Source organism: Paroedura picta, chromosome 8 (assembly GCF_049243985.1).
Source record: "Paroedura picta isolate Pp20150507F chromosome 8, Ppicta_v3.0, whole genome shotgun sequence".
NCBI classification, from domain to species: domain Eukaryota; kingdom Metazoa; phylum Chordata; class Lepidosauria; order Squamata; family Gekkonidae; genus Paroedura; species Paroedura picta.
In genome coordinates this window covers 32,589,683-32,613,668 of record NC_135376.1, presented here as the reverse complement: position 1 = coordinate 32,613,668, position 23,986 = coordinate 32,589,683, and the positions used below count along the sequence as shown (strand labels likewise).

Sequence of the window (23,986 nt, the reverse complement as noted above, 5' to 3'; positions counted from 1 at the left end):
ATACTTGCAAGAAACCCCACTGCAACCGGGAATGCAATGGGCGCTAGGACCCAGGAGACACCGGCAGGCATTGATCTCTCTCTCTCTCTGTGTTTCTCTCTCTCCATCTTAGCAGGAGCCATAGGAGGTAATCAGGGCTGTTTATAGCAGGGAATGAGGGTTCGTTTGGGCAGCTCTCTCTGTCTCTCTCGCAGCAGGAGCCATAGCAGGTAATCAGGGCTGTTTGGGAATTTGGCAGGACTCTCTGTGTCTCTCTCTCAGGGAGGGAGGGTGGAAGCAGTAGGCATAGGGCTAATCAGGGTTGGCCCTATGCCAACACGGACACCCCGGACTGTTCCATCCCCTAGGCTGTTTGACAAATATTAAGAGAAATAACAATGGATAAGGATATTCAGAATATATTGCTGTAATTACCAGGCATCATCAGGCACATCTTGGGAAATGAAAAGAATGATGATATGAGCAAGTGGCAGCATATGAGATTGGGCTCAGCAACAGTGCCCTTCTTGCTAGATCTGGATGGCCACTGTGCACTGATCTACCCAATATGCTTTCAGATAGCAGGGAGACTCCATGACACACCCACCCAGTAGAGTCTGTTTGAAACTGCTGTGGCATGGGATGGCCCTCTAACACAGGGATTCCCAACCAGGGGTCCATGGACCCCTGGTGGTCCACAGGAGTTCTGAAGTGGTGTGGTATGATGGGGGTCTGGATCATCTTCTCAGCTCCTACACTTTTTTTCTGGCCTACATGAGGCAGGGCTGACACAATCATAGTAAAAATGAGGGGAGGGTACACAAGGAGGGCTAAGGGTGCAGGCAATGATATCACTTCTGAGGCTGTGGCAGGGGTGTGGCCAGTTGGCATCACTTTGGGGGTTCCTCAAATTGTTTCAGGGGCTCCTCAACGGTCAAAAGGTTGAAAAAGGCTTATTCTAAGAGGACACAATAAAAGGCTGATCTATGCACAGAAGAGTTGCACTGCACCTATTATGCTAAGACCAAACACACAAAACAATTTTTAACCAATTGTGTCCATGTTCCCAGTATCCCATACAGCTCCAAAAAGGGGGAACTCCCCTTGGGACTACTTCAGCTTGGCATAATGGCACTGAGAGGAGACAGTGCACTGCAATGTACCTCCTAGTGCACCGCAGTCTTGAGCTGGATTGGGCCCAACAAGCTTTAAAGAAGTGTTTCATGTGGCTGCTGTAAGGCTGCTGGGAGGACGAGTTGACATTAAAAACTGTCTTGTGGCAAATGCTTTAAGAAGTCTGGCTAATCATAATGAATTGTTATTATACAATTCAAGCATGACTGACAAAAAACTTACCTCATTAAAGGCAACAAAAAGAAAAAAAACACAAAATAGTACATGTATTTTAAATTTTCATGTTTCACAATTTCCTTGTTTTTAAAAAAGCTAATATCTGCATAGTTTAATATTGGAAATTTTTAAGTACTTTGAAAAGTACCTTCACAGAAGAATATGGGTACAATAATAGTGTTTTCCCGTAGAATAAATCAAATAACTGGCTGAAACAGCCATTAATAAAGAAATCATAGTCAAAGGTATCAAGAAATTAAATAATTTGAGAAAGTTGCTTCTTTCTAATAACCCAATACTTGGATTCATAACATGTGACTGATTTTTCAGATAACTTAATTATAAGCCAATGCAGACATTGCATGTAGAAATAATAGCTTATTTTAGTGCATTCAATAAAAGACTTTAGCAGCAATTATAAACATGATGACAAGGTTAGCATTTTTCCCCCAGAAACTATGTTAATGTCCCTCTACATTAGATGCACGGCTATGCAGCCAGCACTACAAATCAGTATTTTATTCATATTTAGTCAAATATCTAAAATGCCTACGGAAATTCTAGAGTGCAGCAAAGCTATGCTAGTTAGAGAAAAAAAAATAGCTACCTTCAAAGCCAATCTGCATGGGGCACGCATTTTCACCAACCATTTGGTTTAGGTGCATAACTGCAAAGCTGAACATTAATGCTCATCAGCACAGCATAAGCCCCTGAGCAGGATAATTTTAAGTAGTAAGAATGAAGTAAAAGAATTGCAAAAGAAGGCCATCAATATTAAAAATGTATCAAAATATAAATATCTCAAAGATTCACGGTCTTCAACACATGACTTAAATTTGTCACCATTCTAGGTATTATGGCTGAATCAGCAACTGAGTCTTTGTGTAGATATGAACCTTGCCAAAAAGCCAGTGAATTCATATCTTTGTGAGCTTGGGCAAAGATGCACATCCACAAGCAACCTGATGGAAAGCAACAGATTTTTATGCTAATTTTGAACAACCAGTTTGGTGAAACGTGTAAGAAATGCATAGAAATAGATCTTCGGTTTAAAAACAAAAGAAATTACTAATCCATTTCCATGTCTTCAGTTCTTTGTCAAGAGAAATAATATTTCTTTTAAATTCTCTGAGGAAAAAAACACACAGGTAATAGAACAGCCTTTTATATTCAACAAAGTCTTTGAAGCAGCTAATTGACTGAGAAACAATATTAAATGATTTCCCCACCCGCCATGACTCCTTCCCTCCCTTCACTATGAATTCTTTCAATTGACTATAAAAGCGCAAGGCCGGTTTAACACTTAACCTAATTCTTCCACATAATTCTCCCACACTAAATGAACAACTCTAACCACAACATTCAATTATCACTTCAGGAAACAGTTTCCTCTGTTCTTATTTAGTCAATCTAACACTTACAATAAGAAGCAGTGACAGAACATCTTGGTTACACTGTTTTCCAGGAAAGGCTAGGCTCTGAATTACTTGCTCATTTTAGTATTCTTTTGCCAAACTGTTTTGAATGTATTATACCATTTGCTTCTTATTTATTGTATGGCATGTGTGCAATATGGCCAGGAGATCCTAAGAGTATCTGGCTGCCAGGCAAGAGGTATTCAGAGGTCTGCCATTCCCTGCCCCTGTGTGCCAACCCTGGTATTCCTTGGAGGTCACCCTTCCAAGTGCTATCCAGGGCTGACCCTGTTTAGCTTCTGAGATCTGACAGGATTGGGCTTGCCTTGGCTATACAGACAAAATGCAGTAGGGAACTTCAGAGTATCATGGTCCTCTTGTCCCTGCTTAGATCTTTCTTTTGATGATCAGAGAGACTAAAACATATCAAGAGGAATAATACAAAAATGATCTACATTTTGGGGAAAATCCTAGAAAGGCTACTTGGAGGTTCCATTTTCTTCCATGGGGCTTCCTCCTAAGACAGCCTTATTTGGGTTAAAACCCTAAACTACCCGCAGAATTTACTCAGTATATATTTAAGACTTATGACTAAATGTCACAGAATAATGCTATAATGCTTGTATTCATTATTACAATTTCATCTCATCCCTTCTTCAATGGACTTGCTCTTCAGAAAGGTGAATGTATGTACTGTTTTATTCCTTATCATCATATTCAAACAGGTTTAAATTACTACATTCTACAGTCACCTATAAAAATATAGCAAGGGATGTATCGACAGGAAACAGCTAAATTTGATGGCACATTTCATAAAATCCAAAACAGAAGGCACAGCACAGTTAAAATTCTTATAAATCAATGAGCAGGAAATATTAGTCAGAGCTTCTTTAATTATTTTATTGGCAAAACTGACACTGCCTACTCTAGCTGCTCATATAGATGTAGGAGGAAAACAGAGAGCAGAAAGACTAGTACGCTTTGCTCTCAAGCAGACCTCCATAAACAGAAAACCGGCACTATGCACTGATCCTCAAGCAAACTCTCATACACAGTGCCTCAATTTAGAGAGCCACCTGTACAGACTTCTTCTCTAATTATGCTAAAGCTATAATTCTCCTTCTTGTAGGAGTCTTCCGCTTCCTATCCTCATCCCCAATCAATAATTAAGAGACTTTTCAGATAATAAAAGCAGAAAATTACAGATCCTTACCTGCCACTCCAGCTGAGGTCATGTGTACTTTGGTAGAGTCTGGCTCAAAAATATTATTCATTGTTTCTTTGCAGTTGGAGTAAGCAGCAAAATATATAGCTCTAAAAATCAAAATAGGATCCAAGTTGAATCTTTGTTAAATTGTTTAACACCACCACACTAGAGCCTGAGTTGTACTATGAGCCACCAGTAACAGCAGGGATTTCATAACTTAAGGAGGAAACTCAGCAGGCCTATACAAAGCTGAGAACTCAGATATGAAATATGCACAGCAGAAGTAAAACATCTTGTTCCCAGCTTACCTAATTAAAGTTCAAAAGCTTGAACCACCTCTAACCATTCAGATAAATCTGCATCGAACCTCAGACAATGCCCTTTCCTCCCCTCATTATGCTGTGAATTTCCACCTCAGCATTTCAACTACGGATGAGTTCAAACCACATTTTTGTGGTTCAAAACACATCCATATGAACTGGGAGGCTGGTTTGCGAACTGACCAAGTTCCTATTTGTTCATCAGACATTACAAGTTTAAATCCTGCGTCTGCTCCCTGCAACTTTTCACTAGGGCCCATTATGCACGGCCGCCGAAACGGCAATTTCGGGTCACATGGAAAATGCAGAGGGGGAAGACACGAAGCACACCAGTTATGCACGGGGCGGGGCGCGACGGCGGCAAAACCCAGTGTAACCGATTATGCACGCGGCGATCCCAGCGCCGCTTCTGGTTGTGCCCCGGTCACCCGGAAGCTGTGCTTTCTTCCGTGTTTTGCTAACGTGGCTTTTTCGGTAGCATGCACCGAAGCTGCGGCCAGTTGCAGCCGGCACTGTCCGTTATCGGTGATTTTAGTCGCTGCCATTCCACCCCGAATGTGCGTTATTCCCCCCGTGCATAGTGGGTCTAGAAGCAGAAAGCAGGGATTTCCAAATAGCAATTTTTCATGAAAAGTAGAAAGACGGGTAAACCCTTGCAATCTGCTCTATACAAACTGCACCAAAATTTGTGTAAGTTCGTGGGACTTATTCAGTTTCTGGACATTGTTTCATGAACTACAAACTGGTCAAAATTCACGATAAACTGTCAGCCTGTTCATGCCCATTCCTGCTCTGAATCAAACCTGCCATTACAGACAAGTCAAATCACTATCTGCCACTAGAGGGCTGTGGTGTGGACTTTAATGCTTGTTACTGAGATCCCGGTTAAGCTGCCTCTTACTTCACAGCTGAATGTTCCTTCCTCCATGACCCACAAAAAGTTTGGGCGTTAATTTTGATGGATGTAGCTGCAGATCTGTAAAACTGCCAGATTTAATCCAGCTTCTTCACAGGAGACAACAGAAACCACTGAACAGAACAAACTCGGTACAGGTAAGTAGACATAACTATGCAGTGTTTTGATATGGAGGACAAGGTTCAGCATTGTGGAAAGTAATGTCAAGTCACAGCTGACAGTGACCCTGTGGAGGTTTCAAGACTAGAGGCATTCTGCGGTGGTTTACCATTCCCTGCTATGCCTAACTCCAACCCCTGGTACTCCTTGGAGGTTTTCCATCTAGCTACTAGCCAGGACCAACCTTACTTAGCTTCCAAGATCTGACAAGATCAGCCTGACTTGGGCTCTCCAGGATCTGGCATTCCATGTGCTCAAGAGAACCTGGCATGTCTCTCAAACAGCAGCTTCCAGTGCCACAAGCATAAAAACCCTTTGATGAAGCTGAAGATTTGGAAAAAGTTTCTGATGTGGCATGGAAGGTCTATTATTCAAAGGACACAATCAAAACTGCCATTTTCAGAGACGTCTAAATTAGATCTCCAGATCCAAGACTAACATACAACGGTTCTACTTTACATCTATTCCAAACTATTATTAAATGTGTATATTATATGCACCAAAATATTAAATCATTACAGCAGACAACTAGCTGCATTGCTCACAAATCAGTGTTCGTGGTATTATGTAGCTATTAAAATAATCATGGAACACACTCAAACGTGCTACTTGTTACTGTTATTATTTGATTAATCAGGTACATAATAGCAACTCACGACATTCTATTCAACTTAAATTATAATTTAAAGCAGCGATTCTCAACTTTCGCCCCACTGTGACTCCAACTGCGGCGGCAGTGGGGGTAGAGTGCACGCACACACACACAGGGTAGTGTGTGTGGGCGCACAACAATCGGGAAGCGGCATGGAGGCGGTCAGTGCCATGGCTCCACCGCTTCCAGCCACCTTCGCTCGCTTCCACCCGCCTCTCCTTGCTTCTGGCCGCCGCCACCCAGCTCCACCTGCTGCTGCCACCACCTGCTACCGCCGTGGTGGCCACCAACCTGGTGACCCCAAATGGGGTTGGGACCCCAAGGTTAAGAACCACTGCTTCAAAGTAACAGAAAAGCATAGTTACTAAACAGAAAGCAAAAGAATATTTTTGCAATGCTGCACGATTACATCGGATGTAGTTAAAACTATCACTTTTTTAAAGTTTAACTAAAACATATGAACAGCAGAGGCTATGGTTTGAGCAGTCTTCATAAAACTGCAAGTTAATATTATTAGCTCTACAAACATGTGGCCTTTCACAAGAAAGTGATAAAGTGGTTGTTTTACATGGTATAATTATCAAAATGGGATCTAAAACCAGTAATGTATGCGATACATATTATGAAATTATCATCCCTCAAGCTTATTCAAACAGAGAAAAGCTGTTAAAGCTATTTAGCCAGTGTTCAAATGAAACACAAACATATTTGTCTAGGGTTGATGACTGGAAAAAGTGTAATGCTCATTCACATGGCAGAAAGCATTACCAAATGGGCAAGTCTAGCATGAAAATTGGAGGAAGATATGCCACAGTCATACTTTATGGACTGGATGGAACAGGGTAAGAAATAAGACATTTCTTTCAGGGTAACCCATGAGAATTTTACATGGAAGCTATGACTAATTCTCACTTTCCTCTGAACAATGACATAACTGTCTTGTTTAACTATGCAGGTTTTGTTTTCCTCCAATATTGACCCATACCTTGTTTTTTTTACTGTCCCTTACTAGGTTTATAATGTTCTATGCATTGCTTTTAACTATATTATGTGCAACAGAAGACAGATTCTAAAGGTTAATTGGAAACATTTAATGTGGAATAGCTATCCTTAGCCTATAGAGCAGTCCTTCTTAACTTTTTTACCGTTGAGAAACCCGAAACATTCTTCAGACTTCGAGAAACCGCAGAAATGGCATGGCCGTGGGGAATATGGGTGGGAAGCATAGCTGTGCACACACCCACTTGGGGCCTCTCCTCTTTTCACCCCCTCCAGGCCCATCACTGGTCATTCTGGGGGGGGGGGAGGGGTGACATGATCATATATGGTAATCACCCAATCTATAAACAATTAATTAACTTCCACTCATATGGGGAACCTTGAGCAGCAACAGATCAGCTCCAGGTCTTCTTGGATAATTCATATGCCAAGTTATGGAGAAGCGACAACACTATTAGCTTTAGTTAATGATATCCATCTCAATTAGACACAGGCCATGCTTCTTTGTTGTTCCTACTGGAATTATATACAGCCTTTGATTTGATTATGCCATCCTGTTGAGCTGTTTGGAGGCAGAAGCAGGTATCAGAGGATGCACCTTGAGCTAGTTTAAATCATTCCTTGTATACTGGGATTCAGAAGGTTGCCATTGGAGGCAGGCTGTCTTCAGTGTGGCAGTCGGGTTGTACAGAGCACAATTTTATCCCCTGTGATTCTCAACCTCTATGTAAAAACATTTAGGAAAAATCATTTGTAGCTTGGAATTGAGTGCCCATATGCAGGTGCCATTGAGCTTTAACTCTGCCTATCCAAATTGCCTGGTGAAGCAGCAGAGGTCTTGAGGTAAAATGGCTGATAGTGAACAAATTAAAACTGAACCCAGGCAAAAAGAAGTTATGCTGGTTGAGAAGAGGGAGATCTTGGAGGACACTGTATTTCCCACTTTTGATGGCATTCACTCTTGCTGCCTTGGTTAAGTGTCTATGGCTTATACTGGATCCAGCATTGCTGCTGGAGAATAAGGCAAATGCAGCTCTTCCTTTCCCCCCTTTCCCCCCCAACTCAGTCTAGCTTGGATGATGACCCTCTATACTTTTGGCATGGCTGATTTGGTCATTGGGATTCATGCTACAGCATTGCAATGTACTCTTTAAAGTCAATTTTCATACTTCAGGTTTCTGCAGTCCAAATCCTACTGGACTGTTTATTGGATGTCTCAACTTTTCAATCATATTGACTTCTACTGTTTAATGTACCTTGAGTCTTGGTGAGAAAGGCAGACTATAAGTAGTATAAATAAAAAAAATAGTGGAAAAGGGAAAACTATCAAATTACTTAGGTTGCTTGTTGAGCACACCTACAGAAAAAAAAATATCTTCAAATCAAGCCTTTCCTAAGAGGGCAGTGAACAGAGGTTGCAAGTTATACCCGGTAGAAGCATTCTAAAGGTGGCTGTCTGCAGTTAACTGAGAGGATAACAAGACTATACCATGCCTGAATATGCAGCTATGTGACTCATCTACAGAACAGCTGCTGCTTTTGACATTACAGTGTAGTACCTCTCTCCCCCCTTGTTCCTTCCACATGCTAATCAATATCTCCAAGGGGAGGGGTGATAAATATTTCCAGGGGGGAGGGGTGATAAATTACAATGGAATTCATTTATTAATTTCTCTTCTAGATTTTTGAGCATGATATTAATTTAGTAGAGAACATTAAGATACTCAGAGGTGGCTATTGCCCTGCTTAGAAAATGAATGCCAAGCTTAGCTTGGATGAGGCAGTTATCTTAGGAAGACACATCTGTTATGGTCTGGGGGCTGGATAATACACACTAGTAAAATGGTCCATATCAAAAGATGCCATCTTCTGCCATTACACAGAAGCGTGCCACTTATTTTTAAATAGGTCCAACTCAAAGTCTGGAAAAGACTCCAGGCGTGTTGTCACTGGTGGATGTGCTACTGTTCGTAAACCATTAGTAGTGAGTCTTGACCTGGTAACATGGCCCAAAGGACTCACAAGATGCAGATACATTTGACACTTGAAAACATGTACACAAATTAACTCAATCTTCAATCAAAAGTCTCTCTCCAAGTGATTATGCATTCTTTTTTATAGTGAGGACTGGGTGTACATGCTTACACAAACCTTGGAAAGTGCTGCCACCAGCACTTCATTCATGGTAACAGCTACTTTCAATGAATGTTAGAGATATATAAGTTGTTAGTATAGCTATATGTATTACTTAAAGGGAGTAAAAATTTCAAGAGAAAAGCACTGAAAACTTCCATCTATCAAACAGAACAGTGCCCTTGAAAAACTCCAGAAATAACAATTTCTGTTGTTTACCTGGATGGAGCCACGCCTACCAAGTTAGGGCCTAGTCCTCGGAAAAGTGAGCGAGGACCCTCCTTCTGTAAGATCATCCTGCAAAACAAAAACAGATAAACAATAAGATACATATGCTGGAACCAATTTTTTTTTCAAAACCAAAAAATGTCACTAGAAGTAACCCATTAAATTTCACTTGCTGCCCCTTCAGCACAATGCTATGTAAACATTGAGTTATGTGTTGTCATTCCCATGTAACAGCCGTGAAATGACACTGCAGAACAGTCATACCAAAGCTATGATATCTATGAACATTTTACAGCATAGACAGAACTAGTACTTGCTTGGGATGGTACTTGCTTGGGATGCTCAGTGTTGGTTTCTACACCAATACTGAGCATTTCAAGCAAGTACCTTCTGATACTAGCTCTGCCACTCTTGTGAAGAATGACCAGCCTACTAATCCAGTCAGGAGAAGAAGAAAAAAAGGTTATATTGGTTGAAATGAGGCCACACAGTGAAAACTATAAGGTCATCTGCATATAAATAAACACTTCCAAAGAGACCTGAGCAACTGCTGAACCCTGATACACAGTGCCTTGAATCTGCGTGTGGCTACCCATGCACTTACTTGAAATAGGGATGGAGAACAATATTATGGTCTAGTACAGACAATGACAGTTGTTCTATAGTAACGTTTCTTGTTCAACTTGCATGAAAGGATTTGGCATTTTTAGAATACATGTTTGGAAATTTGTTTATTTGAAAGAATCTCAAAGGTGAGAATTTAGTGAGAAATGTTACTCAGATTTTAGAACAGCCAAATGCAGACTGCCTGTTATGGTAAGGCTGAGGAAAAGGAGAATTCTCATACTGAAGTAAAGAGAAGCAGAAACTACCTTTCAAAATCTGAAAAGCAACTATATTACTTCTTACTCTCAAAGCTATCAAGTTATGTTGTGTTATTTGGCTTTTACTGTGTTTTTGTTACATAATTCCAAGAAACATTAGTTCTGAACTGGAAAAATGTGGAATAGTTTAACTATGGGTGAGTGCAGCCATTTTCCTCTAATGAAAGATTCTCTCCCTTTTCCTCTAATGAAAGATTCCCCCTTGACATCTAATTTGTACTTTTGCTTACTCCCATATAATATATCAATTATATATTGCTATAACATTTTAACCAAGCATTATCACAAAAAAAAAGATAATTTGACCATTCTGCCTTAAACTATTATACTAGAATCACAGAATGTAAACTTATGGCATTCAAGATAAAATACCAGATGTTAAGAAATGGCCATATCAGAAAGTGCTATTAATGGTAGACCATATTACGCAGAAGAAAGTCAGCAGATAATGTGCTTAGAGCTGGATTAGCAGAACTGATAGTAATCATCCAAAAAGTGACAAGTAATCTAAGTAATGCAGTCATAGACTTTAAAATACACAATCCTCCTAGGAACATCTTCAGAGCCATTTCAACTGCCTGTAGGTTCCAAAACAAACTTACAATCTAAACGATATGGTGTAGTACACACCACTATGCTTATCAATTCCGATAAAGAGCCCAATAAATTGAATGTTTTAAAAAGAGTATTTCTTGTTCAAACAGAAATTGAACCAGGATTTCTTGTTCAAATAGAAAACACAGGTTAGTGACATAAAGATTGAGCAATGAAGCAAACACCAACGGTATAAAAGTCTCCCACTTGGAAAAGTTTAAACTGGTGATTCTAGGCACATTCAGTTTAGTACAGATTTATTTTGCCAGAAATATATGAATAAAAGTCTTGCTCTGTGACATTCTTTTATCATGGTATGAATACAAAATTCAGGTTTGAAGCATGCCTTAATAAAAAAAGGTTTGCTTGTAAACAAATTGTTCCACAAGATTCTAACCATGTATAATCAAACTCTTAAAGTATGTTGTAGAGTGGCATTCCTGAATTACAATGAATCTCAATTTAGTTTTCTAAAGCCCAGCACAGTATCACAATGTTAGTTCTGGTGTTGTAGAGCAGAGGGAAATTTAGCTTACAAACTGCAAAATAGTACCCCAGGGCCTGCAAAAGGGAGCTCCCTCCACCAGGCATTTGGTTGCGGTCAACCAAAACTAAACAGCATCTACTGGGCCCCCAAACCTCCCTCCCATTCAGATACAATGAATATCTTGCCTGAAATTACCTCAAGTTCATGGCTTAGGCCAAAATCTTCCCACCTTACATCGCTTAGCCATTATGCTTGAGTACATAATTTTGAGGGCCTTTGGTTGGAATTATAACACAAGTGTTACAAGTCAACTATAACATGGGTACATGAACTGGTGGCCTGAGCACAGTAGTAGTCTGTAAAAGTGACTCAATTACTTTTAGTGTTGAAGTTGCTGTCCATAGCATAGCTACAGCTCAACCAAGACCCTTCAATAAAATTGGCTTCTGCTTTTGGATTGGAAACCTCTGATTACACATCTGAAGTTGGAATTAATCCAGTCTAAATTAGCAGGTAAAAATCAAAATCATGCTCAGTTTAAATTATAATAGGAGAGAATATTTAGCTTAAAAAACCCAAACGAACTGGACATTGGTGGTGTCCTTCAAATCTAGAACAGTATCAGTGGCATTTCTCTTGCATATGGCAATTAAGGCAGCAATCAGGAAGGAGAAAAAAACCTTCCAAACCTTTCCTCTTATCTTGCAGTTATGGACTATACTAGTAAATAAACCTGCTGCAGTCAAAATGCAGTGAGCGCTAGCAGGGCGCGCCATGAGGGCGGTGCCTACCTCGTCGCAGGAGCTGGGTGGCTGTTGGTCCGTGGGGCAGGCCACAGCTGGCTGCGGCGGGGCGGCGGTCCCGAAGCTTGCAGTGGCATCGGCTTGTGGCTGGCTGCGGCGGGGGGGGGGGGGGCGATGTGCTTGCGGCAGCGGCAGGTGGTGGCCTGAAGCGCCGGGAGGCGCTTTGCGCCTCCCGACACGCCACGCCGGTGGCAAAGGAGCAACTTGCTCAGGGCTGGGAATCGGAGGGACCAATCGGCAGGCGCTTTGCGCCTGCCAATTGGTCCCTCCGATTGTCTGTCCAGGGGAAGGGTCCAATCCGGACCCTTCCTCATCCTGGACACATCCCGCCCCTAAAGCCCTTACTGTATTATTTAGTCCGCGGAGCCCATGGCGCCACGGGCGGTGTTAAGACTAGAATCATTTGAGATCTGGAGTGGGTTGAGCCACTTACTGAAGCCTATACAACCTGTCTTGTACTGCAAAGGTAGAAAGGGACTAGCACTGTATATACCACAGGAATTGATCTGCACGCCCACTAAGGTGATCCCAACAACCTCTTGTGACATACTTTCTTCCTGGGCAGCATATCTGGCTTCTGTTAGATAATGAGGTTTCTGTAACCACTCTCCATTATGGAATTAAGGTAATACATCAGCCCCCAGCCCCAGGTGTCCTTCAGAGTATAACTGCTGATGTTTGAGTTGGGAAAGGTTTTAATTTGTTTTCTATGAGTACATATTATTTTTGTTATTTAATTTGTATTCCTAGTCAGAATTTTCTCAGGAAACAAATGTTTTAAATAAGCAAGGCTGGTTAAGCCTCAGCAGGGATGGGGAGGGACAACCTTTCATGTGCAAAAGTCCTATGATGATTAAAAAGACTATAGTTGCATATTTATGATTTATAATAATATATAATGCACGTGTTTTCAGCAGGATAGCACATACGGTATATTGTAGTGATGTGGCTCTCTGTGACCGATGGCATGAATATTGCTGAACTAAGAGAAATCACAATATCAAATGACAGTCACAGAGGCTAGGTAGCTCAGCACTTACATTATATAGCAATGTAACATGATGTGCAGAAGGCAAGACATCCATATATAAGCTACTTCACAGTAAACACCCAGTTTTGATTTTGGTATGCACTAAAAAAGTGGAAGATAAATGGCTTTGGGCACAGTGGTCAACAGCTAAGATGGTTCACCGCAGAGTAAGGAAGTTCTGCATGGGTAACAACCTGCATTTTATTTTCAAAGACCTTTGCCTTAAGCATTAGATATCTCAGTCAAATATGGTATGCATGCTACTCACTTTAAACAGTGGAGAGGCCCTGGAGAAACTCTAGTCACACGATTAACACTGGCACCATTCAAAGTATTCAGATGCACTTCAGAGATATACAAGGTAACAGAGGAAGACTGCAATCGTGTTTTTACAACTTCTAGAGGACATGTCAGAATAGCACCCACAGTGCCACCGCATCTGCAAAGAAAATAGGGGTTTGTAAGTAATTATAAAATGTTAAGTCTACATTCAGCTAGCCATATGATACAACATAGGATACTAATTTTATAATCTTTATCTAGAACCCCAAGTGAAAAAAAAAATCATCCAGCTACATTATACATTTGGCACTACTGCTGTGCTAGAAACTGCAGTCCCACTACAATATTAAGAACTCTGTTGACATCTCTTGTTATTTAATGTTCATCCCTAACAACTTTTCAAGCTTTGATAAATTACTAAGACACCCCCAATTTTCACAAGCTGATCATGTGTGTTGTTTCGATCTTTTGTAATCTGAAATATTAAATGTAAAGCCTTAAAATGACAATTTAAATATTAGTATTGCAACTGATGTGGCCAGATAAGTAAAATGTGCTGAATTTATGGAAAGAACTTGCCTAAGACCTTGATACCAAAATGCCCTGTCTTAGGGTAGAACAGGCAGGGGGTTGAATTTAGAGACCCAAGCCAGGCAGGCAGGTAAACAGTATGACTGCCTCCTGATTTCCTACATTTCCTATAGACAAAGTGGGCTATCTCCAACCCACACCTTGTTTGAAGCCATCATTACTCATCTCTAACTCATTTTCAGACAGCAAATGAAGCTGGGCCAATGGAAACAATGTGTAAAGACAGAACTATGTGTGGAGCTGTTGTAAGATGTTTTACAAGACGATTAAAAAAAACCCCTGTCAGTTCATTTCCTCTTCTGCCTCATCCTCCAAGTAAATATGGCTTGAAATTCCTAAATAAGACTGCTAGACAAAAGGAAAATGAGCATATAATATAAATGAATAGTTGCTCAGTTTTATCATAATCACTGCAATAACAAACCGAACATTTTCATGTGACTTTCAGGCTCCCAACACACTACCTGCTAATTGTATTGGTGTGTGTGGGGGGGGGGGGTTGTTATAGAAAATGAGGCTTTTGCCCTGCAAGGCTTTTGAATAGTCACTGGAAATATGACTGGCTGTGCAGATTTTTTTAAAGTTTATTTGGTGGTAACTGCCTCCAAGGTAAGCTGTGTATGCAAGTTAATATTTTTAATTTATACGTTCATTTTCAAAGGCATCTGATTAAACTGAATTTCTGCTTGAAATGTTGAAGAATTACTATTACTTGAAATGCTGAAAAATTATTAGTTATGCATGATCTCTCAATGACATTTTGTAGCTGGTTCTGCCTCCTGCAACAACCATGCTATAACTGCACCCACCAAAGTGTCACAGGCTAAAAACAGCTGGGGAATCCAGAGTTAAAGTACTGCACACCCATAATATTTAATGAACATGACAATGATAAGACCATATTGATTTCCAGATTCTCTACCCTCCAGGTTTTTTCTCTATTCCCATCCAAATCATGCGAAGGTTGGATTTTATTATTTACTCCCCTCCACCAACACTCTTAATCATCTGATAACCAAGATGGCTAAACACTTCTCCCATGTTGCTACAACATGCTGGATCCTCCACTGATCAAGTATAACCACTGCAACTTATAAAACTGTTTTGGTTTATTTTGAGCTTAGGGTAGATGACCATAGAGAGTGAACTGTAAGAAACTGAAAATGCAATCACTAAAAATGTTTCAGTCATAAGCTTCAGAAGGCTTTAGAAGCCTACAAATAAATGATTAGCAACACCAGAGACATAAGGCCCACAAAACTATATTCATAGCTGGCAGCTCAGGAGAAAGGTTAAATTGTTATCAAGATGTTTATTTTTTAAAGGGGGAGGGGGGCTTTACTAACAATTATATGATTTACAAAAATGAATGCCCCAGCTGGCACAAAGTAACTTGCCTGTTACCGACCAGTTTTTAATCTGGCTGTTGTACATAAACTCTGTCTCCATTTCCAAAGAACTGTCCTGCTCTGTTTGGCCCTCCATTGAAGCTGTGCAGGGAAGAATAATTCAGTACACCGTAGGGAATTCACATGAATGCACAGAAACACAGAACAGGTGAGAGCAAAAAAGGCCCACAACAACACTGACATCACCTGCTTGATAATACTGCACACCTCCCTAATTCCAAAGGGTGGAGCACCTGACTCTTCACTTCTGCATTTTATTATCACAACCACCATGTAAAATAGGAAAAGGCTGAGAGCACTGGTCCAAATTCACGCAGCTAACTTTGTGGTAGTGTGGGGTCTTTAGTTCAAGTCTCCCAAATCCCGTTTTATAGCACATTCTTGGAATTTCCAAAGCATCAGGCATGCAAGGAGGATTTAAAGTGGAGTATTTCTAACTTCTATGAAAATTACTTTGTGTCAAGAATACTTTGCTTCTTAAAAATGCTAGAACAAAAGACAACAAATACAGATCAACAAAACAGTGCTGCTGGTAATTATAGCCTCGCTGGCAACTGCTCCTAAAGTGCAGAAATGTCTTGCCCAGAAGCATCATTAACCTCTTTTATTACAGGTCTTCCAATATCACCTAAAACACTTATTAATGAAAGCTGGGAGTAGAATGTGATGGTGTTCTTTATTTTGTGTACTGGTGGATTTATAAAGCAGAACAGTATGCTTTTATCTTATTTGTTTTGAGATGTGCGCAAACTGTCTAAATAGAATAGAAATTTAAAGGCAATCCCTCATTTTAAATAATATTAGGGTACCAATGGTATCAAGATGGCTAGGGCAGAAAAGGGTGGTCAAAAGTAAACCTAGAAGACAAATCATTTCAAAATGAAGAGACTTAAGTTCACGTAAAATGACAATTGTCTTAGCTAGATGGTTAAACTGTCAAATTAAACACCACATAAAAATATTAACTAATCCCCAAAATGATCTTCATGTGAAAGAACTGAGAAATGCTGGAAAATGCAATATACTTCCCTTTGGTGTTAATATATGATTTTTAAAAATTCCCAACTATCTTTTTAAAGGGTAGTTTGTTTGTACCCAATAAAAAAATTAAATACTTTTTTATGTTCAGCGATAAACATGACCTAAGAGAAACTTGTAACTAGATAAAAGGAGCCAGAAAGCATTCCATCTCAGCTATGTTACAAAAATAGTTGGGATAAATAACTCAAGAGTTACTTTCACTCTGACCTGCAAGTGACTATATGCTTTTTTCAGCAAGCCTTTAACCACTGCTCTGCAAAAAAAAAAAAAAAAAAGGGGGGGGGGCTTTAAAGTACCTTCTGTGCAAAGTGAACTTTGACCAACTGCAAGGGACCTTGAAACAGATAACAGAAATTCTAGCCCAAATGACTATCCTAAGGAGACAAAGAGGAAAATTACTAGCTTCAAAATCATGTCACGTGTTTCTGCCCTGATCAGCTCTAGATAAAGGAGCCCGGTTTTTATCTCCAAGTAAACCCACTCTTCTATGACAAGGGCTGTAGGAGCCCTGGCAGTAGAAATAGGTTGGGAGAAATATAGTTGTTGAATAGTGTTCATAACACATGGAAAGGAGATTTGGATGGGAAATGTTATGACCAGGAGGCAAGGGATTATGAACTTCTGCACATTCATGAAGAAATCAGTGGAGAAAAGACTGCATTCCTGAATTAGGAGCAGGCTAAAAGAAACTTGGACTTGCCCTCTCTTATGCAAGTTTAAAAAGGCGAAAGATTTATGCGATCTGAAGAGATACCGGAGTATATGGGAGATTTCAACAGATCCTGTATTCAGCTAGGTTGTGCCCATGTGGACAATGCTGTATAGAATCAATTACACACGTTTTCTTCCATTGTCCATTTTATTCCTCGATCCGAGCTAAATTGCTTAACTCACTGCTGTGTAAAAGAGAACTGCATTCAGATGTACGTAAGACTCAGTTTCTTTTGACATCCCAGAACCCTGATATAATTGAACCAACCAGTTGCAAAGTTTATATCTTGCCATGAGAAATTGTGAATGTATTATGTCTTACCCTAAAGCATGATCTTTGCCTTTGTTTTCACTAGCAGTGGATCCTTTTGCACTTTCCCTTCTTATATTGTACTTTTATTTGCTATTAAAGGTTTGTTGTTGTTGCAAGTTTAAAGGCCACACCGATAAGCCGTTAGCTTTTTTATCTTCTATCTGACCTGAGTCCTCATATCAAATAGTTACTAGCTACCTAATCACTTTGGATAATTTCATTTTTCAGTTTATGATTGCCTGTGTTATTTCTTGATGTTGTGTGATTTAGTTATGGGATTTGTAATAAAGGCTTTTGATTCAGTTCTTGGAGAAAATAAAATTTTGACATTGTCCATTCAGCCTGTTTTCCCGATTTTAAAAAAATGATATCTACTACAAAACTGATTTCAAAAGATCTATACTCCAATATTACAGTTAAATAACATTCTCTGTGAAAAAGTCATCTAAAAAAGGAGTTAGAGTAGGCTGTCATATTTCTACACAGATATTCTCAGGAATAGTAATCATAGAACTCCTTCTGTACCATAAATTATGTGGACAGGATATGCACAATGTGATGGTGGGTGTAGCATAAGATGATCAGATTTTAACATTGGTAAAGCGGGACACCATTGACCGAGGAGGGGAGGGTCCTTGATTAAAAATTTGGTCTATATGGAGCAACAAAATTTTTCATAGGACGCATAGAACGCAAAAATAGTATTGTAATATATATATATATTAATAATTTCAACATAAGTACAATTTGCCAGGTGCCCCCAGATGTCCCTTCAAAAGTGGACAATCTGGTCACCTTAGTGTAGCATCAACCCTACCCTGATTATATGTATCCATGGGAAACATCCATATAGGACTTATATTGGTAAGTGTTCTGTTCATGTATTTGGCAGAATTTTTAATCACATGGAAACAACATTGTGCAATACATTTTTATATGTAAAGAACGTTTACATGAATGTATGTGGGTCAGAGGTGAGGCCGATCACCACACTTCCACCCACAAAGCATGTTCAATCCATATTAGAAGATTTGAAAAGGGTTTTGGTACATTAAAAAAATAAAACAGAAGCACTTTATCAGGAGTTTAAGGACTGAATGAGTTTCTCAGGAAAAAATTCCAATCATGTAAAACACGGAGAACACATTCACCAACTTGCTACACATTCTTCTCCAAGCCTTGTTTTCTACCTCAAGTGTTACTAAAGAATTCTTATTACCAGCAATGCTTCCATACTGTTCCACAGTCCTTTAACAACTTGCTTCAAACATAGAATCAGAGTTGGAAGGGTTCTCCAAGGTTATCTAGTCCAACCCCCTGCACAATGCAGGAACTCATAACTACCGCCCTACCCACAGTAACCCCAATGTTATGCCCAAGTGATTCCTTCCACCAAAAATCTCCAGAATCCAGTCTGGCCTGGGGAAAATTCACCTACCATCCCACATGTCTGAAGCCAGTTGGTGTATACACAGGATAGGGCTGTTGTTGTTTGTGCATATGTGTGGGAACAGTATGTAACTCTTTTAGCCGTGTCTATTAAACTGTTCCTTGAAATAATACTGCACTGCCAGCCATAACAGTTCATTAGAGATCTTTACCTTAAAAAGAGAAGTTGTGAAGCACCATGAAGACTGAAAGAGTTGATTTAAGTGGATTCTAGTCTACAAGACCTCATGTTAGAATCCAGAGTTGTCAGCTTTTAAGGTGCACAAAGACATTTATTTTTTGCCTTAACTCACACTTCCATACAAACCTACACAAGTCTGAATCATTAAGACAGCCCCAGCCTCTGTTTATTTTTCATGCAGTAAACTCATATCCCTACCCTCTAAACCCACTCTTCATAGCACTACAACCAAAGCATATGAACATATTTAAACTTGAGTATAGAAGCGAGCAATGTGATGGGGTTGTATCATGTTTGATGGGGGTGTGAGTGTTATGTTGTACCCCGCTCCAAGTCCCCAGAGAGTGGCAGGCTAAAATCTAAAGGAATAAATAAACAAAATAAACACTCATCACTTGCTTTCAGCACTAGTCCCCTACCTCTCGCTCTGCACTTCCATACCCACGAGCTACACACTTACCACCCAACAGGTCCTGCAAGTCTCTGCTGCCCACTCACACCAAAACAGGCATCCTGTACATGCACACAGCAAAGGAAACGACATTGACGAAGACAAAAAACAAAGCACACCGATGTGTCACCTACCCTCCTGCAAACAGATGCACACAGGTATCCTTTTGGTTCATCGTCTCTCATTCTCGTCCCCAGCGCACACCAAAAGGGGAGCAGGCAGAAGGTGGTGGCCAAGGCTTTGCGACCCACTCTGCTACTTGGGGCAGAGACAGAGCGGCCGGGCTGCCATCCGGTCCAGAGAAGGCAGCCCAGAGGGTCTTGCTCGTGCTAGACTCAGAGCTACCGGAGCACGCAGGCCCGGCCCCGACTCCTGCGACGCCCACAGCCCTCCTTGCGGCGAAGCGGCCGGTGCACACGCGCCCGACCACCAGCGACCCCGAATGGGCGGCCTTCTCGCCAATCCCCACCAAAGGAGGCCCCATATAAACAGACGCTGCCATTGGCGCTGCAGGGCACGCGACGTCACCATTCAAGGCTTCTCAGGCCGCGCGCACGTGATCGGAGCGCTAAGCTCATCAATGGAGGCGGGCGCAGGAGGGGTGGCAAAGAAATGCGGACTTGCAACGCGCCCCTCCAGCGCTCTGGGAGAGGGGAAGTCGAGCGTTGGGGCGCCTGCTTTAATCTGTCTGCCTGGGGGCAAGTAAAGAAGGGCTTACTTCCTTCCCCCTCTACAAGGAAACCAATGAGTTACTGCTGGGCTACGTGCATTCGCATGCAATGGACTCCCGGGCGGCACGGCGTTATCTACCGGATTAAGGAAAGTTATCTGTCCACCTTTGGCTCTGCCGGGGACAGGAATGACCTGGTTTCACACTCTCCCAACCGCACCGCCTGTACACCAGCAGGAAAGAGTGGCCTAGTGTACGACAAACATCCTCCCGCGCTACGCGGAGGGAGCCGCCGCCTCTCATCCCCATAGGCCAATTCGATGCAGTTACTTCACAATGAGTTTGGATTGCAGAAACAGAATTGCCCGGGGGGGGGGGGGGGTGGAGGCAGATCGGAATGTCGATAGGATGGGGGTAGCGCCAAGACTTCTTAAGCCTGGCAAAGGAATAATGCATCTTCGTTTAAAAACTCCACTCAACGTAATTCCAGGTGGCTGGAGACTGAAATGATCACTGTTGAACCAGGCCCAAAGGTGTATCTAACCCATTACCTAGTAAAAATGCTCTGCACATTGGCACAGTGATTAAGGCATGGAAGGACAGCTAGGGTCTAGGGCTAGAACGAAACAAAGCAGAAGAACTTTCAACTGGGATCAATGGGAGGGGATGAGTGCCTAATCTAGTGAAAACACTGCCCTATCCCACTCCTAAACGACTTGTTAACCCATTCTGGGTTTTAAAAATGAATTTCCCATTCATTTCTAGTTGAAAGGCTTAAAAGAAGTGTACATATATATTTACAATAATAAACTGTAAAATAATAATAAAAACAGCAACAAAACTTAAAAACACAAACTGAAACTTAAGAAAACCTAAAATTTCTACTTTCTGGGTCCATTGTGGTCACATTCCTAAGACTGCATACACGCCTCTTTCCCCAACATTTTTGTCGGTTGGGTTTCTAGGTTGGAGTGTTGTTCCATGAAATAATTCTGGAATCTAGCAATTTCTCTATAAATGCATACTTCAGTTGCAGAATTTTCTCCGAACACTGATAATAACCTGCACTCTGCAAGGAGTTCCCTTCCCTTCCAGTACAGATGTCAACAATGATAATTAGCATTGTGTGTAATATGGTTACACAAGAATGGAAACAAGCCCTAAATTTACCAGGCTGTTTCCAATAATCACTTCCTAAATACTTCCAACAAGCCTAGAGAGGACAGAGACATCAGCTTCCTTTTTTTCTATGTCCTTACAAATGGTATTCAATGGTAAACTGTCACTGGACATGGAAGTTCTATTCTTTGTAAGCCGCCATGAGCTCAGTTGGGAATGATGGTATACAAATTCAATAAATAATAAATATTTCATTACCAAGGCTAATAGCTATTGCTAGATAAAAGGACCAGAGGCTGACTCGTAGCAAAACAACAGTTTAAAAAGCAAACTCCGGGACTTCATGATTTTTTTATATTCAAACTCCAAATCGTTGTCCATGTAAACCAAAGTATCTCACCTTTCTAACAGCAGAGCTATTAATTTATTGGATTTCAAAACAGAATTGTAGGTACACTTTACTGTCACAAAAATGCACCTTCTAGAGTGTGCACAAATTAACACATATATTTCTGCATAATTCACTACTCTGGAAAGTCAGGTAATGTTGCCTTTTTGCTGCTGCAGGAATGTTACAATGACATCTGATTGAGAGGTTGCTGAAAATTATCAAGCTCAAGCAGAGGTCAAATAAAAGGCCCAAGTCAATGTTGTGAGTCATACTAATACAGCAGGAAGCCTCTACTGTAGAACTATATTTTAGCCAATAGGAAGCAATCTTTAATTTTTTAAAGAAAGATTAATGGATCACTTGTTACAATCATTTCATTAACAGTCGATTGGGAGGGCAGAGTTGCCAGCTCCAGGTTGGGAAACTCCTATAAATCTGGGGATGGAGTCTGGGAGGGCAGGGACTTTTGTGGTGTACAATCCCATAGAGTCCATCCTCCAAAGCAGGGGTAGTCAACCTGTGGTCCTCCAGATGTTCATGGACTACAATTTCCATGAGCCCCTGCCAGCAAACACGGGCAGGGGCTCATGGAAATTGTAGTCCATGAACATCTGGAGGACCACAGGCTGACTACCCCTGCTCCAAAGCACCCACTTTCTGAACGCAAACAGCTCTCTATAGTCTGGAAATCAAATATAATTCCAGGGTATCCCCAGGTTCCACCTGGAGAATGGCAACCCTACATCACAATCAGACTTGGACCATGAATGGAAAGAAAATACTGTTCTCTAGGGAAAGGCACATGCATGTAGCAGTTGGAGCAACTGGGGGTACATGGCCTAGCCTCAAATTTAACTTGAAGGGTGACCTTGGGCCAGTTACTCTTCCCTTGAGCCAGCCAAACCTACCTCTGAGGATGGTTGGGAAGATAAAACTCCACACTAAGACCTTTGGAAATAGAGTCTAGCAACAGTAAAGCCCTAATAAATAAGATCAGCTGGTCAACCCCCTTTTCTCATCACCAGTGCATGCTGCCTCTAGCCCAGGGGTAGTCAAACTGCGGCCCTCCAGATGTCCATGGACTACAATTCCCATGAGCCCCCTGCTAGCGAATGCTGGCGGGGGGCTCATGGGAATTGTAGTCCATGGACATCTGGAGGGCCGCAGTTTGACTACCCCTGCTCTAGCCCATTCCGATGCACATCTGCCTCACGAGCTGGTCCCACTGGATTCAAGCTCGGGGAGGTGGGGAATTATTCCCAAATATATAATAAAATCCGGAGCCCAATAGCATCTTTAAAACCAACGAAGATTTATTCAGGGCGTGAGCTTTCGAGTGCAAACACTCTTCCTCTGACTACGAATTCCTTACATGACAGCGGGAATATATAGCAAAAATTAATTTGAATCTATCCCAAATAAATATGCAGGCTCATGCTTAGGAGCACTGCAGTCGTACACTGAATAGCAAATCCCCCGAACAGAATAGCAGCTCCTTGGCTCATGCCCCAAGACCCCCACTCCTCCTGCAAGCAAAACGGAGCCCTCCTTTCTCTCTTCCGGGAGTCACGCATCTCCACCCACCCTGACAGGCCCCATGAAACGCTGGGTGACTCCCCTCGGGCGAAGGAAGCCCGCGAACCGCCGAGCACCCGCGCAGGCCTCTCCTGCCCCACCCCGAGGTCGCCCTCAGCCGTCCTTTGCACCTACCCTCCAGCAAACAAGTGCACCAGGGTGTCTCTCTGGCTCATTCTCTCTCATTCTCGTCCTCAGCCGACGGGGGAGAGAACGGGAGGGGAAACAAGACGGTGTGGAGCACTTCCTTCGGCCCTTGCTCACTGGCGCAGCACAGCCTGACTGGGCGCCACCTATCGGGCACGGAGCATAGCACAGCTCCGGAAGGCTGCGTGTTGCTTGTGGAACGCGACACGCCAATGCTCGGCCTCGCGCCTCGCCGGTTCATGCAATAGCAAACATCTCCGAGGCTGAGATCGCAAAGCTTTGGGGCTGAACGCTCACTCGCAGTCGATATTTAAGGAATCGCATTGGGGGGGATTAGGAAAATTGTAAATGGTTTTTAACTTGTGTGTGCTGCTGTACTGTTGTTACCCGCCCTTAGCAATATGGAAGGGCGGGATATAAATTGTGATTATATACACAGCCTTTGCTGCACTGCAGGCTTGTCCTGTTTTTGTATAGATGGGCTATGACACAAGCCAACG

General features: G+C 41.6%; 1 protein-coding gene across 2 annotated transcripts in view; it reads right to left on the bottom strand.

The window, feature by feature from the left end:
- The window catches only part of SLC25A36 (solute carrier family 25 member 36), a 36,274-nt gene extending 12,651 nt beyond the window's left edge, over positions 1 to 23,623 (bottom strand). Inside the window, exons 1-4 of one of the 2 annotated variants that reach the window (XM_077348940.1) lie at positions 23,475 to 23,623; positions 13,425 to 13,595; positions 9,350 to 9,427; positions 3,958 to 4,058 (exon numbers count right to left, since the gene is read on the bottom strand). In XM_077348940.1, the coding sequence (XP_077205055.1) occupies positions 3,958 to 4,058; positions 9,350 to 9,427; positions 13,425 to 13,595; positions 23,475 to 23,515 (391 nt within the window). In that variant the 5' untranslated portion in view covers positions 23,516 to 23,623. Of the gene's footprint in view, positions 1 to 3,957; positions 4,059 to 9,349; positions 9,428 to 13,424; positions 13,596 to 19,718; positions 20,125 to 23,474 lie in introns of those variants that run through there. The other variant, XM_077348941.1, reaches the window with a different exon arrangement.
- Positions 23,624 to 23,986: the final 363 nt, after the last annotated feature.